Below are 17,070 nucleotides of genomic sequence, written 5' to 3'. Positions count from 1 at the left end.
AGTTCCTCCTCTATTTTTTGTTTTCGCCCTAAATTTGTGCCCTATTTCTGGCAAATTTATTTCAAAAGCGAAAATTTTTCTGCAAAATATGCCTATTTAGTTTTGAAGAATCGATTAAGAAATATTTTGAACATGGGTTGCTAACATTCCGTTTCAATTTCAGGGACGCATTAATAAAGCAATATTATTTGCCCTTTTAGTTTTATAGAGCTTCGCAATTCGTGAACCGTAGCAAATTTTCAAATAGCGAAAGTAGTACATATACCTTGGCACTTGTTATTATCAATGCAACGGGCAATTAAATCACTAAATTCCCTGTTGTATAGTGGCCAACGCACGGCCCTGTTGTTTGGTATCCAACACATAAACAAACTACAAGGGTAAATGTATGTTTATTTATGACCGTAGAGAATCCAAGCATATAATCGACCAAGCCGAATCCACGTCTAACGCTAATGCACGAAAAAAAAAGGCAATACCAGCTAGCCTAAATTCTAACTCCTACTTGAAATAGAGATTTTGTATAAAAATGCAAATATGGAGCCTATGTAGCAAAAGTAAATGATAACCTAAAGGCCTATTATTTCGTCCTTTGCTTTAAACAGGCATTTTGTATCTGAAATACAATTTGACTCAATTACCTCTGATGAGGCTAGCCAGGTCTCTCATAATGTATTCTCAAATAAACTGATTTTGTAAGGCAGTTATAAGTTTTTAGCTTAACTTATTATGTAGCCAACAGCTACTTCGTAAATCTGCTGCAACGCCTGACTCTTTTATCCCTTGTATTACCAAAACAATTCTTTTGGTTTCTGCAATCAAAACAAGCTGAAAAGCTTTGATAGTGAAAGTGCTACGACTATTTAACTATAACAGAAAATCAGGCCTCAAGCAGGGCTTTTTGATTCGCAACGAAAAAGTCGAGGACACAAACCATTGGTAAACAGTGGCCTGCTGCTGAGCAAACAGTTATCTGAAATGCCAAAGCAGAGAGAGGAGTAGCTGCGCGCAATTCTTCCCTAATGCCATCTCCGGTTCACTGAAGCGGCGTCTCTAACCTTCGAAGCGCCAAGCCTTTTTTCGGCTACATTTGTCAATTTTGCAGGACAACTTGGAAGCCTTTGGGGTTGGTCTTACGAGGGCGATTTTAAAAGTTTTATCACTCGCTTAACTAAGTTTGTCCTTGATAACGTTCGATTTGTAGGTTTTACATAATATTTTGCACGGGCGGGGTGCTCTTGAAAATACCTTTGTAATATGTGCTAAAAAAAGTTTCCTAAATAAATAAGTAAAGACATAGCTGCGAGTTATAAGTCTAATACGGGTGTTTTGTGTCAGACAATAGACAACCGAAAGACGTCCCAACGTCAAATCAGCTCTTTCAATAAGTTATGTATCTGATAAAATTTGCAATTAAAATCTTTTTCCATGCAAGAATTCAAGGCCTTGACGTTTTTCGAGACTATATTTATGTAATCTATGTGAGTGTGACTATCTTAAAATACACCAACTTTTGAGTTGGCTTATTGCCTCACGTCTTTGAACGATACTACGACAATATTCTAACAAAAATTTAGACTAAGCTGAAACAAAAAACAAAACAAAGCCAATTAAATTCAGTGAAAATAAAATATATTTTCCTATCCTGACATTTTTCACTCCAGTCCGCACCCCGCAGTCCACCGCTGCTACGTGGTTACTGCACGGAATGCCTAACGTTCAACTGCAGTTGGCCGTGGTGTCCGGCAGACTGAGGCCAACCAGCTCAGATCTGTGATTGCTACAAACACGAACCTTCGGTGCGGTTCAACTGCGACAAGGACAAAAGGTTTGATCAGCGCACGCGACCGTCCGCGCTGTTAGATCAACCCGAACGAAAATATGTAAACTGCTGTCAAGAGGCAACAAAGCGAAACATCAACATGGTCATTGAAGTCGGTTCATGCCATACCCACCATCTTCTGTAGTTTGATGCAATAATTTTTTTCGTTCGATTCATTCGAAATAAGGTGTAACAAGTAATATTAGTTTCAGGTATGTTACGCACACAAAGTCTAAATATGCCCTTAATATAGCACGACTGAGTGCCAGGATATTTTGCAACATTGATCCAGTTTACAAACAGCCATCTAAAGAGATTTTGGAAAAACTAAAGCAAAAACCATATTACAAAAACAACTACTTTGTCAACTACTATCCTCCAATGTACGATATTGATTTTTAATAAAATAACTGAGACACCTTGTACTACATGAGGATGAACATTTGAATTTTAAGGAATAATTGAAGACAAAAGGCACTTAAAAGAAAAGGTCGTGAGAGCAATTAAATTCACGGCAATAAAAAAACATTTAAACAATTTTAATTGTAATTATTTAAAAAAAGTCTGTTTTCAGTATGGCTTCTGAATGTAACCTACACCGCAAACTTTCTCTTGAGTGTGTATGGCTTCAGCAGTGTATGCAGCCAGTTGAGCTACCTTGCTTTTATATTTTTTGTTTTCGGTGTGCTAAAGGTACTGCTTTACAAAGTAGGCGGTGTGTTCCAGGTGATTTTATAACAAATTCAAAAAAGCCAGATGTCTTATTCTCGTTATATTTACCTTTTTTGTGAAATACCGTGGTCTATTGGGCGGTAGCCTAGTAGTTACCTATAAATTACCACGTGCTTTACAACACCGCATTTATCATTCGAATCTAGCGTCGTTTTAGTATTGTAATAACCCGGCTGGCATACTGCCTGTATACGTAACTTAATTTGGTTCATTGAATTGAATTGTGCTTGAGCATTGTCATTGTGTTATACCCAGTAAGGGTTTTTGTGCACTACATTGAAAAACTTGCAATGACGGCAAAACAAAAAAATTGATGCAATGAAAACACAGTAGAGATTTGCTGCTTGTCGTTTATTGAACTTTGCGTTTTCGTAAGCTATTGCACCAATGCGCTACAACAGGGCCGTACAACTCTTCTGTTTTAAGGAGGCCTTTAACCAATAAAATCGCTCTAACCAACATATTACTGTAGAACTATTTGAAATATCACTGGTTTGGGATTAAATACAGCAGGTTACAACGCACATTATGTGCTTTTGCACACGACCAAATGTACGCGTTAATAAAGCATTTGAGTTGGAAAACCCTGCGCTACGAAAATCACCATAATAAATCCGCATAGCCGCCTATTGCCTATCTAACAGGCGTGCGATCGCTGGTTTTGTCTGCCTCGGACAAAAGTCGATTTTTGAGGAGCACAATAGTTAACAACCGGCATGGGCCAGCGGTAATTTGCGTGGCCAAGCATCCAGCTTTTTTTCTGCAACCCTACGGCACTTGTTTCTTTAAAGGGCCGGAAGGCGTTTCATTACGATTTTCAGCAACGGGTCATCCCTCCAGCCTTCTAGAAGTTTCTGTAAACACATGATTTCTAAGTCATTTTGTTGTTTCACAGCAGTGTTGCAAACAAGTCATTTTAAAATGACTCAAGTCCAATTTAAGTCTTTTGCAAAAATAACAAGTCAAGTCCCAGTCCAAGTCATCAGTTGCCAAGGTCAAGTTCCAGTCAAGTCATTATGAGAGCAAGTCAATTTCAAGTCATGTCATTGACATAAAAGTAAACTGTTAAACTATTAAAATTGGTAAATTGTCCGATTACAAGCAACAATTTAACTAAAAAATAACACAAACGCAACATACAGAACTAAAAGTGTTTAATGTGCAAAACTTCAGATACATTTTAATAAAAAACACCGAATTTAATCCCAAGCTATTTAAGAAGATGACTTAAGTCAAAGTAGAGTCATTTGTCCAAAAGACTTAAATCAAGTCAAGTCATTTTGATCAAAATATTTTTTTCAAGCTATTTGAAAACAGTGACTTGCTATTTGAAAACAGGTTTTGAAAAAGCTGACTTTTGTGAAGCAAGTTAAGAGTATTTGGGATGACTAAGTTTATTTCTGTAGTTTACCGATTGTTTGCGTTTTTTGTTGCCTAAACTTTATCAACAATAGCCCATGCTTGTTTCCGTAGTTTAATATTTGCTTTAACGCCGGTAAATTGCCTTGCTTATTAAAGAGGTTTAGGCTGAGATCTGGCTTGTATATCCTACCTTTAAATTAGCTGTTAGCACTTATCTAATTTTAAAAGGAATTGCAAAAAAATGAGAACCCTAGATTTTTGTTTTCAGATGTTGAGTAAGTAACAATTATAATATTAATGATTCAACGTCATGCCAACCTAAACTAAAATTTGAAACGACATTCGAATATATGAGCCTAATAATAGCAAGTTATACCCTTTTTAATATAAAAGCGTTATTTTAAGTACCTCAATTTCAGTGATGTCGTTACGCTGGTGCAGAATCCTGTAGAGGTAACATGCCGCCATACTCTTGTCCACGCCCCATGGCGTCGGGGAAGCCCCGTTTAGCACCTTTGTCAGGGCCACGCGACATTTTCTGCAGCAAAGCGAAACCCTTTTTGTTGGAGACACATTTAAGCACTACAAACGGCATTATGGACAACTTAACAACTGCGAATTGTAGAAAAACATCAAAAACATTTATTCATTATCAAGGTGCAAGTTTATTTCATTTTTAGCTACGATTATATTTCGTGTTGGCCCAAATACCAAATCTGAGTGGAAGAAACAAGAAATGTTATAAAAAGTAAAAATGGACTCTTTCGTTTTACTTGGTGTCGTTCCATTCCCCGATGAAGGCTTCCTGCATAGGTAGCTTAAACGCTGGTAAACAAGTAAAAACCATAAGAACATTTTTTTCAGTATATTGCCTCTTTTATCAAGCGACAAAGAACGAGGTCTAGCTGGGCTACAAAGATTATTAAAAAACAACTATTTAAGACTACGTCAAGAATAAAACCGAGTTTTTCCGAGGCGGAACTACCAAAAATATGGTGTACTGACTACTTTATGCGATTCTACTGTATACGTCTGATAGGCTAGCGGCTTGAATCACCTTGCTACGTTATCGTTTGTACTGAGATTTGTGAATATACACTGAACGAGCAATGTCAATTCAAAAAAACAAAAAAAAAAAAAATGACGTTATAAGAATCAGCCGAAACGAAAAAAAATCGCGGCGTGCATACCTGTGATTTTTCTCCAAATAGCGGCAAAGACCTTCTAACAAATTCAGGTTGGCTGATTCCCCCTCGGCCTTGACGGCGCCCAGGGCCTCCGCGGCGAGGGCCGGCCACTTGGCGGCAGCACCGTCGCCGTCCGTGAAAATCTGCGCGCCCTTCCAAGCGACTGCGAACATACGAATGGCAACGCGCCGTCTCTCGCCGCCGTTTTTCACGGCTCGCAGGATGTCACGCAGCAGCGCGACGGCTTCGTCCAGCAGCGAACAAGAGGCGAAGATGTGGACGGCGATCTGTTGGGATTTTCAGAGGCGTGAAAAAGCGTGATAAAAAATAGTTGGACAATCAGATCAGGTTTCGAGAGTAAAGGACGAAACAAATCTTGTGAAACATTTCCATTACAAGAACTATATGTGTTTACTAAAACTAGCACAACATTGAATAAACAGTATAAAATATAAAGAAAAACCAAAAAACCTACTCACCATAAAAGTTCTTGGTTACTTAGGCCAATACAATCTTAAAACTTCTGCAAACACTTAGTATATCAGCAGAGGCTTGAAAAAGTACGAATAACTCTATCAAACACAAAGCTCAAAATCAAACCGAAGGGAAAGACTAAAACAAGCACCACTATGTGGAGAGTGATAATAATCCAAGAGGTAAGGTAAAATAATGCAAAAAAAAAATTGAAAGAAAAAAAGAGAGATCAGATTTAGAATATATGGGATGAGGACGACTATTAGACACCACTTTTATTTTTAATGTATTGTGTACTTATTATTTTAATGTATTGTGTACTTATTATTTTAATGTATTGTATACTGCTTCTTTGTCCTCGGTAGTCTACGCATAAAATTCACCTTAATTTTTTTAAAAACAAACTACTATTGATCGGTGGGATCCACTTTTGGGATGCATACCTTTTTGTGGCATAAAAACGATTGCCCCTAACGTTTGTAAAGGCCGCTTTACAGTTTCCTATTGCCATTTAAGAAGCGCAATATGGACATGATTAACTCAGGAAAAACTTTGACGCACATCGAAACTAGAAAGTAGAGGGAAATTCCGCATGTGGCGTGTTTTCGTCACGCGTCAATGCAAACGGTACTTCCAGTGGCATACGTTGAAAATTTAAAGCATTTAGTAATGTTTATGGCGGGTGCTACCTTGGCAGGAAGTTTAACAGAGCATGTTTAGCCCTGTGCGACGGTTTATAGTAATGTTTTACTAGGTATAGCGTTATTTATAAAATGTTTTTTTGCTGCACAAGACAATTAATTAACAAACCTCTGACATTTGGGGTCATTTTATGGGATTTGTAAGTCACCAAACACAAGATCACATATTTCGACCTTTTTTAATTTCTAGCTGTGTATGGTAGCTTAAATCTTTTTTTCTTCTGAAGGGTCAATTACTGAATGCGGACTAATTATTAAAATCAGAGCAGAAAAACTCGGGCCAATAGTTATTTTAATTTGTCATATCTAGAAAACTCTAAATTCAAACTTGTGCTCTTATTAAACTCGGTTTAGATTCTCATTTTTATAAAAATAATTTTCGTGATTGATCAGACTTAATTGCAAAATGAAATAGAATTGATAAAATGTAATCCCACTTCGTCAGTAATCTAGTTTTTCTTCTATTTCCCGCAAATTCGGCAGTTATGGTTTCAATACGAAATTGAGAAATCTGAAAAGCTGGAACTTCAATTCGAATTCAATTCAGCCGAAAAAAAGCAACAGAGAACAAATTAGCAACTAAGCGGTAGCCTTTATTGTTCCTGATGACAATGAATACGAAATTTCCAGAATCATGGAATATTTAACTGCAGGACAATGTCATGCGTCAAAACAGACAGACGCGATCCTATCAGATGGCAAACAGTAACTGTTTGAAAATCATTAGAGGCTGCAGACTTTTGCTATTTTTATCAGGCTGTTACATGCGTTTTGTTTTTAACTTTTTTGTTACAATGATCTTTGTGTTTATCGTGCTTTCTACATTGGGTGGGAATGTTGAAGCTTTGGAGTAAAACACAACAAGAGCTGTTCTGTTAGATTAGGCCAGGGGCCGGAAACCTATGGCTCGCGAGCCATTTATGAGTCTTTTGAGGATGCCGTAAGGTTATTTTAAAAATGTAATCTCGCTCGAAAATAAATCCAAGCTATTATTTCTTGTCATGGCTTGAATGAAACTCCACGCGGCCAAGACCCTTTACAAACTGTATTTTTTTAAACAAGGAAAAATAGCAAAATGTCCGCGTTCGCGCGAATCCTGTTTGTCCTTTCGTGGTTGTTAGGCGATTTGCTGAAATCCGTTTGCATATAAAAGGCCCTGTTTGTACCAATCAAGGTTTTGAAAACTTTAGCCACGGTATTTTTGTCTTGCATACTCTAGAATTAGATGTTGAAAAATATAATATGTCTCTCATGGAAATACAACCAAAAATATTCGGCTTTTATGGCTGCCTTAGCTAAAAAAGGTGCCGAACCCCTGCTACATTAGACAATACCACTGGCAGCAATAATTTATAAACAGAATTACCATCTTGTCGGACAGCGACGTTCCCCGGGATGAGGCGATGGTGCGAACTTCGTCCAACGCGGTTTTGCTCAGCTTTCCTTCGTCCTCGAATTCCTGAGCGCATTCGGCCAGAGTGGCCAGCATGTCGCCCCCGTCTCCGTCAAACTAAGCGTGCATTTGCAGAGTAATTTCACCAGAGTTAGGAGTGTCCGGTACCGATAGATTTTGGGTTTAAAAAAACTGCTATCCGATGATGCCCCGTGGCTTCAGTACTATGGTCAAATAAGCCAATTTGGTGCAACTGAGATAATCACTCTGGTTAATAAACCCAATTACCCTCGTGCTCCGAAGTTTAGCTATTCGAGTACTTAACAATTTATTCTAAGGTCGATAATTTAGCCTTGAATCGCAACTCATGGTTAAAATACCAATATTAATTATACTATTCCAGTATCGGGCGAGTAGCTAGTAGCTATACTTCAACTTGGTATCGTTTCGATCTAAAATTATTCGATATTTGTATGGGGAGAGTATACGTGTGCTGGTTGGATACCAATCTGGTAAGGGCAATTCGGCCTTGTTTTGCGACCACGGAGCATTTATTTTTTCCGGGAAATTCAAGTTGCTTAAAAAATTGTAGTTTAACAATTAAACGTAACTGAGATTTTTAACTATAAAAACAACTTTGGCTTATCAACTTATATTACCATTCAACAGGAAAATATTACCTTTCAACTCTTCCATTTTGATTAGGTAAAACACGGCAGCGTCCCATTAAAAAAAAAATAAATTCGATTGCTTTGATATATCTGAAATGTTTTGAAAACACCATTTTATTATTTGGTGTCCAAACAAACCACTCAGCTAAGTCTCGCATTATCAGACGAAGCCCGGAGGTTACAAAATCTATTTAATTAAAACTTTTAAAAAATGTTACATACTTGTACGTCATATGTTGTGCGCATATTTGTTTGCTTGTTTAACGTCTATTTTATTGCATTAATAAAAAGGCCTTAAAATGCCAGCTTATCCTAGTTCAGTGGTTCTCAACCTTTTATGCCGCATTGACCGGCCAGTGCTTCGGAAATAAACAATTCCATCTAAAATCGGCGTTATGAAAAGCGATACGAAGCGGCAAAGTGCCATCAAAACATTGCGAAACGCGGGGTTAAAACAATACGCACCTCCGGAGCTAGTTCGGCGACCCCACTGTAGTCACGTGACCCGACGAGCGAGATCATGCGCTGCTTGAGCGCCCACTGGCGGATCGCCTTCGAGCTGGATTGCTTCGTCACGAAGGCGGCCAAACGCTGACATTCGGCGGTCAAGCGGGGCGGAGCGCCAGCGAACCTTAAATTATAAACGTGATATCAGTGGCTATATAAATATGATAAGAATCACTATTTTTTTTATTTTGAGTAAGTTTTTGCATAATTAGGTCAGAAGAAAACAATACACTGAGAGCCTGCTTAATTTACGTAAAAAGCTTTCCACTGTCCCAAATTTAGGTAAAAAATCACTCCAAATCTGGTCCACGGCCCAAAGACTTAAAAACTACAGGGGTGCACGTTAGTCAAGTGTACTCACGACACTTCAACGGATAACTAATTTAAACTTGCACCAACATTTGAACACACCGCGATTAGGTTAATTTAACTTTTCTTAATTTGAAAATCGCACGTTTTACTGACAACAAACAATAAAACTCGAAGTTGAAAAAACGAGTAAAACCGGGATCAGACATTTTTTAAGGAATATATATATTTCGCCCATACCGACATCTTCAGTTGCTATAAGTAAAGTCAAATACATATTCATAGCAAAGTCATAAAGAAATCAATAAAATAGTCAAAAATTTTTGTCTCTTAATAAAGAATAACCAATAGTGAAAGTAGGGAGAAAATCTACTCTCAGAATCGACCAAGGATTTGACCGGCGTGGTAAGAAAACAAAAAGAATTAAAAAATGTTGCAGCACACAAACTAGCAGCAAAGTAGCTAATACCTGGAGTAGACGTCGTTTGCGTGACAAGCGGCCGACACCATCGCCCACGAGGGGGCGCTGTAGGGGTGGCAGTGCGCCAATCGTTGTGACTCCTTCAGCGCATCTCGCGCCTTCGTCCTGATAAAACAACATCAGTGGCCGTGTCAAAAGGTTTTATCAACTTGTGAACTGGTTACTTTAGGGCCATTGATTTGGTGACCCCTCAGAAATGTTAGGAGAGCGGAATCATTTCATCTAAGTATATGTAAAATTATCATAGCTGCAGTTTGAGATACCGTTCGATAAGTTTAAGACGCCGTTTCGGTCCTTAAAAACACCTTGATAAAACACTGCCTGTACAAGTGTACAACTGTACGTACATATTGCCAGGTCAGTTTTATGAACACTTTAAGATATGACAGTTTACATATTTACGCCTTTTTGCAACTTTACTAATTACTATGTTGCTTTGGAAAAATCTCGGCAAAAATCTAGATCTAATCTAAATGCTTTGGATTAGAACACTAAAATTATCTAGTTGAGCAAGTCTGCTGGAACAACTCAGAGTGATTTAAAAATCAATCGACACGATTATTATCATATTCAGGTGTTTACTCGGTCCCTCACTATTTGTTATTAATTTTTATTTTGTTCTTACCTCTTACTGCTCCCAAAGCTGTGGGTACCGCTGCTGAGCGCCGCGCCAGCGGTAAGCATAGAAATCAGCTGGTGCTCTTCTCGACACTCGGTGCCGCTGTGGCGCAGCAGGGCGCGCTTTACCGAGCTGCTGACGTCATCAGTGACGAAGGCAAGTCGGGCGCTGGCGGCGAGCGGGGGAGAAAGCGAGGGGGCAAAGTCGAATTGGCGGTCCAGCACCAACTGGCAGAGAAGGGCGCGAAATCGCCAATCTCCGGGAAACCTGGAACATTATTTCAGCTTTGAAGCATAATGGCTGGAGGTTGTAGTAAGACGTAATAAGAATATAAAAGCCTATAGCGAACCAGGTTGCATTTTGAACGTTTTAAATAACTATTATTTCATTTTCAACATCAATATCAATGTTGAAAATGAATAGGGTTATTCGAAACGTTCAAAATAATACCTTCTTCTGTATGGGCTGTGATTTTGTTGTTATGTATTAATTCAGCTGAACGACGAAAAATGCTACGAAGTACGCAAAGACTGGAGTTAAAATTAGGATTTATAAATAAAAATAAAAGATTAGAACAAAATTGAATGGATTTTAGTTTGCCGAATTTGATTTGGAGTATAATTACCGAGTTCTTAATAATCAGATTTTTTCTTCAAATAACAGAATCTGCCTGAATCCGAATGGTGAAAAAAAATGGTGAAAAACCAAATGGCGAAAAAACAGAAGAAAACCGAAGTTTAGTTTTTTGGATGTTATATGATAAATATAATTTGCTACTAAAAGCATCATCAGCATCTAAAAACAACACAATGTAAATCGAGTTTTAAATAAGACAATTGACTATTGTTTTAACTAAAATACAGTTAATTAATTCACAATTAATTTTGTTGAAATTGCGATTTATTTTCATTAGAATGTGAATCGTAAATATTGATGTGCTGATATTGGTACTTTTCACGTGTTCTACGCCTTTAAGACTTAAATCCACCTGGGAGTGGTTTTGACAAGAGTTTTAATTCAAATTCTTTGTTTCGACTGAGATACTAAAAATGCCGTTGGACAAAGAAGCATTTTTTGTAGACGCGAATTAAATTGAAATTCGAGCTTGCAAGTGGGTGAGGTGCTAACGTACAGTGTTAAGCTATGCTTCCGTACTTAGCACGTGAAGTACCAGACTATATGTCCATAATAATAGGCAAAGTGCTAAAGTATGTGTCTGTTAGGCAAGTAAAAGTCAACGACAATCAACGACAGAGTATTCTGATCAAAGAACTTTATCTAGCATGACCTACGAAGACAAATCATCATAATAGCAATAAAAAAATATAGGATAACAACATAAACAGTATAGTTACTTTTTGTAAATCGTTTTTTAATTAAAGTTTGGAGTGAAAGGTTCATCTTTTAAGTTAAGGCTAGTGGTTCTTAACCAATTTTCGTGCTGCAGCTCTTTTAAGTCACCAAACAGTTCACGCTCCCCGAATTGTTTAAATAACAAAACTATTAAAATGTTTTCATAGAAGTAACTGATAACACACTAACACAATACCAAAATGTGAATGAGTTTTACATTTAACTGAGCAAAGAAATAAATTACAGTAGTACATTTTCTTTGTCTGATTAATCATCCCCACACCCCATAGGAACAATTTCAGCACCCCTGGTTAAGAAACTCTTGTTCAAGACATCATGGGGGATCGTAGCATAGCCTCTACAGTTCCAGGCGTTATTTTGGCCATTAAGGTCTTATTCCGATGAATTTAGGACGTATTTCGGCAGATTTAGGTCTTATTCAAACGATTTCGATCTTATTCTGTATTGGATATTACTGCGCATTTGGCTTTATCATGTCGTTGGTCTTAATACTATAGCTTCATGGTTTTTTCTGCTTGGTATTGTTGCTTTTTAGGTCTTATTGTGTGTTCCCACTCTAATTTACTTTGAGAGTTTAGAGAGAAAGGTTCGTCTTATAAAATTAGTACATCGTGGGGGATTTTCTGAGACAAAACAAAACGCCGACCTGTTGATGTACTTTTGAACCACGCGGCATGCCTCGGCCGGATCTCGACGCAACAGAGCGGCGGTTGTGATCAAACAATCGCGCATTGTGGCGTCACGATCGGTGGACGTCAGGTCGAAGAGTTGCGACGAGTCAAGCGTGACCGCCGTGTTTCCAGCAAGCTCTACAAAGCATTAAAAATTGAAAAAAAAACTTTAATAAAGTTAGGTACAGTATGCACGGATCTGTAACGTATCTTGATAATTAATTGCGAAGCCAAAAAGATCGAGTAGATTGACATCATCTTGATTAAGACGTTTCGATACGAGCTTGGACATTTGACTAATGGTGATACAATTTTGTATCGAAAACACCTTAATCAAGATGATGTCGATCTACTCGACCTTTTTGACTTCGTAGTTGATTAATGTGGTTGTTAAATGGCGATTTCAGCGAAAAATTGGCTTCACATTGTTTTACTTACATTAGTATGATTATTCGAAGATAAGCTGATATGGGTTAAAACGCGTTATTTATGGTAATTTTTACACACGCACGCACACACAGTCACACACCATAGTAAAGGCATTGTAGTTGTATCCGCTATGTAAAATTGTAGACGTTCATGGAAAAGTGGTTGCAATGCAAATAAAAAAAATATATAGATATATTTCAAGTTTGTTTCTAATTTAATTTAACAATTGTTTGTGCGGACATGCGCATACAGTACACGCACGTTTAAAATGCTTCTTCCTCAATGTGTAATTTAAATAATGTCATCTTGCTCATATATGTATAATATAAATATTATATAACCTTCAATAGGCTTACCAATGGCAGCTTGCACTTGTCGAGCCAACAAGGAGATTTTAAGCCAGGGCTCGAGAAGTTTCTTCCCCTCATCCGCTTTCCCGAGTTTCCACGACACTGCTGCCATGGCAACGGCTACCTGGGCCTTTTTCTTGTCGCTAGAGGTCAGCTCTGAACACTGAAGATGAAGATTTGGACAGAATCACGTAGAGGTATATATAACAAATTTTCGCCTTAAAGGCATCACTACAAATAATTTGTTTTTAAAAACATAAGAGTTGCGTGTATAAATCACGATAAAAAAAACAGAATCAGGCATTTTTTCAAGGGATACATAATAGGCCCTTACGGGCATCGTCAGTGACTATACGTAAGTACTTATAAGAACTGACGATGCCAGTATGGACGAAACAAATATTCCTTGAAAAAATGTCTGATCCTGGTTTTAGTAAGTTTTTAAACTCTGAGTTCGGTTGTTCATATACGCGTCAGCGGTTCAGTGATCGACGAGCAGAAACCTGCTGCCAACGGTTTTGGTTCCATTAGGCCCTTATAGTTGTGTATAATATAGTTACGCTGCATGTTGTCAATGATTGAATGCACTGTATTATACAGTGTTGTAAAATGTAGTAAGCTGTGATTTTTACCAAAATTCTTTGAAATTTTCAATAAATAATAAAGTATTAAAACTGGGTAATTTCAGGCAGTGTTTTGCATTATCAACATCGATAAAAAAGCGAGGAGTTTTATGTGTGAAAAATTATGTTTAAGTCCGATTTGCCAAACAATAACTCAACAATCAACCAAGTTTCAAGTCAAACAAATGACATTCGGTAGAGTTAAAGTTAATCTATATCACAAATACATAACGAGGAATATATTTTCAGAAATGTTATCTATTCAAACCAAAAAAAAAACATTTTTAAGCCATGTTCGACCATTAAGGTATGACACTTACCCGTGTGTAAGTGTCCATTGCCTGTTTGTAGTCTCGAAGCTTTTCTTGAGTCAGCGCAAATGCACAGAGTTCGTGAAAATCGTTTGTCGGCAGATCTCCGTTGTAAATCGCCAACGCTTCGTTAAACTCGCCGCATATTCTGCGAGTTTTTCGTAGAAGCACGTTATTTTTGGAGTTTTAAAATTGAAAACAAACTTGGCTTTCCTTGGTACATTATTTATAAATAAAAAAATTCCGGTAGCATTTCAAAAACCTTAGCATCCGTGCGTAGTTTCCTTTCGCCTTGCGCAGAAGAGCTGTAAAGGACGAGTCGCCTGAATCCAGTTTTGACCGACAAGCGTCCACCGCACGGCGGTAAACATCCAGCGCAGACCGGTTTAAACTGGATTCCTCCAGAAGATAGCCGTATAGGGTCAGAGCCCAGGCACTAGAAAGTAAAAGAACAGGCTGCGTTTGTGACATGGAGGTTGGAGCTTTGCAGTACTAGAGCAATATTTTATTTTCGTGTAAATTCAAAGTAGTATTCTTAGTTGGGCAGTGTTGTTTTCTTAGTTGGGCAGTGTTGTAATGACTTGAGTGCACTTAAGTCACTGTTTTTGTAAATGACTTGACTTTTGGATTTTTGGACAAATTACTTGACTTTGGTCATTGTGTCAAAAACCTTTAGGCGTTTTTTTTTAATATTTTGCAATAAAATTGGGTTAAATTTATTTAAATTTTTGCATCTAAAACAACTTACTTGCTATAGATTTGCGTTTTTTTTGTTCAGATATTGCTCATACACAGGCGAGTTTATCAGTTTCCTAGTGAAAGGTTTTATTTGTATGTCAATGGTTTTATTTTTATATCAGTGATTTGACTTGAAGTTGACTTGCTTTAATAATCACTTTATAGTTAGGACTTGATTCGGGCAACTGAACAATTAGTTGAAGTGGAGCTTCTTGACTCGTTCGTTTTTGCAAAAGACTTGTATTGGAAATTGAAATTAAATGATTTGTCTGGGACTTCAGTAATTTCAGAATGACTTGATTATAATATTGGTTTGAGGCACTTTTACAATGATTCTAATGCACATAGCTCCCTGATAACTATCCGAAAATAAACCTAGCGTTATTTTTTCACCCCTTTAAGTAAAACTACTGGTAACGACGATGCCCTCGAAAAGGCTTACCAAAATCAGTCGGCTAAGTCAGGATAAGGTGTACCGTTACCGTAAGTCAGTACGATTCCAGATATGCTTGATCACAGAATATACACATTTTGTGAATGTTTCAGCTACTATAGTAACGATAATATATGCCTAATCTATATTTTCAAGTGAAAATTTAGCTTTCTTTCGTAAGTCGATAACTTCTAAAAAAGCAAGAAAAAGCCCATACCAAATGAATTTCACTGAAAAAATATGGATTAAACATAACCTGAAATTTTGTATTTTAATCCAATTTTGCAATTTTTGGCAAAAAATTAACTCAATTTTCGGTCAAATGGACCTAAATTTTGTATACGACGGTTTTGGGTTTTTATCTATCAAAATCTATTTGAGGCAGATGGATTTAAAAAAAAGTGATTTCGCGACCCGCCCTGTAATATATATACAAAATAAACTTGGAAAGAAACGTACCAGTCTGGCTTTCGCGCGCAGAACTTGGACAGGTGAGTGAGGGCCGTGCTGACAGCGTTAACATCGTGTATTGAGTCCTTGTACTGTGGGCTGGAGCGATCCACGCATTCCGACAGAGTTTGGCAAACCCAATAACCGTAACCTGGAGATAAGTTTGGGAATTATTATTTTTAATGTGTTACAATTAAGTAACAATAGACAATAAAACTCAAAGTTTAAAAACCAGATCAGGATCAGACATATTTTAAAGGAATATATATTTCGCCGATACCGGCATCGTCAGTTCCTTAATTTTAAACTTTGAGTTTGATTGTTAATATACGCGTCAGCGGAACAGTGATCGACAAGCAAAAACCTGCGGCCAATGGTTTTGGATTCCATAAAAACACGTCCTTTGTATAAAGTAACAATAAAGTAACAATAGAAAATTTTCAACATTGAAAATAAAAGTTGAAATTAAAGATAATCGAAACGTTTTATGGGCTTTACTATTCTTACTACGTCCAACTACAACCTCCAACCATTGTGCTCCCAAAATAAAACAATATATATATATATATATATACATTTTGGCTAGATTTAGCAAAAAGAGAAAAAAACAAATAATTTATTTTCATGCTATATTGCTTAACATTTATAAAGTATTTACGATACCAAATATCTTAATGGTTGCTTTATCACATTGGTAAATAACCTTCTATAGCTATATTTAGGAATAACAAAACAAATCGCACTCGACTTGAACTACATTTGACGAGGATATATTTTGGAACAAAGCCAACGTAATTAAACACAATTTAGCATCCGTGATTAAATACGATTTTCAGCTGACACATAATCTTAGTTTTAATTTTTTTTTGCTCAAAATATTTAAATCTTTAGACAACAACACAAAATAAAACCTATCACAAATCGGTGAGGGCTAATCCTGTTTTTTTTTTTCCAGGAGCCTAAAAACGCTTTAATTTCTTACTTTGGCGAGAAGGTCAAGTCGATAAAAGTTTCTTATTCCATTACATTGAAAGAGTGTGGCAGCCCGGCATGTAAACAATAGCACAGCGCTGCTGTAGTATCTCACCTGTAGCAGCTTGCACGTGCAAACCAAGTTCAGTTGCGTGCCGGAAAAGGTCCATCGTCTCTTCGCTACCGATGCTCTCAGCCACCAACGCCTGAAAGAAAGACAAGATGTTATAAGTATAGGAAATAATGCAGGGAAGGTTTTTTCAATGTTAAAATTTAGAAGGGGGTGGACGCTTGTGTGTTAGATTGGGAATATTATGTGTTAAAATGTGAATTTTTTAAAAGGCTAATCGTTAAAAAGATAGCAATTGTCTGACACAAGGAAAAAGATGCACAACGGTCTTATTGTTAAATTAATATATGATTGGGTTTAGCTTACGACGAAACTTAGTAATATTATTAAA

General features: G+C 37.2%; 1 protein-coding gene across 1 annotated transcript in view; it reads right to left on the bottom strand.

Moving 5' to 3' along the window:
* Positions 1–2,272: 2,272 nt before the first annotated feature.
* LOC146166806 (tetratricopeptide repeat protein 37-like) overlaps positions 2,273–17,070 on the bottom strand; it is a 29,675-nt gene continuing 14,877 nt past the window's right edge. Inside the window, exons 18-30 of the mRNA XM_083385016.1 lie at positions 16,725–16,815; positions 15,647–15,788; positions 14,279–14,452; positions 14,026–14,164; positions 13,089–13,245; positions 12,279–12,441; positions 10,265–10,525; positions 9,628–9,744; positions 8,808–8,973; positions 7,645–7,788; positions 5,107–5,390; positions 4,325–4,454; positions 2,273–3,408 (exon numbers count right to left, since the gene is read on the bottom strand). Of these exons, the coding sequence (XP_083241142.1) occupies positions 3,340–3,408; positions 4,325–4,454; positions 5,107–5,390; positions 7,645–7,788; positions 8,808–8,973; positions 9,628–9,744; positions 10,265–10,525; positions 12,279–12,441; positions 13,089–13,245; positions 14,026–14,164; positions 14,279–14,452; positions 15,647–15,788; positions 16,725–16,815 (2,037 nt within the window). The 3' untranslated portion in view covers positions 2,273–3,339. The remainder of the gene's footprint in view (positions 3,409–4,324; positions 4,455–5,106; positions 5,391–7,644; positions 7,789–8,807; positions 8,974–9,627; positions 9,745–10,264; positions 10,526–12,278; positions 12,442–13,088; positions 13,246–14,025; positions 14,165–14,278; positions 14,453–15,646; positions 15,789–16,724; positions 16,816–17,070) is intronic.

This window comes from Ascidiella aspersa, chromosome 1 (assembly GCF_963924565.1).
Source record: "Ascidiella aspersa chromosome 1, kaAscAspe10.2, whole genome shotgun sequence".
In the NCBI taxonomy this organism is placed as follows: domain Eukaryota; kingdom Metazoa; phylum Chordata; class Ascidiacea; order Phlebobranchia; family Ascidiidae; genus Ascidiella; species Ascidiella aspersa.
Note: the sequence above shows the minus strand (reverse complement) of the source record. Positions and strands in the feature narration are given on the sequence as shown.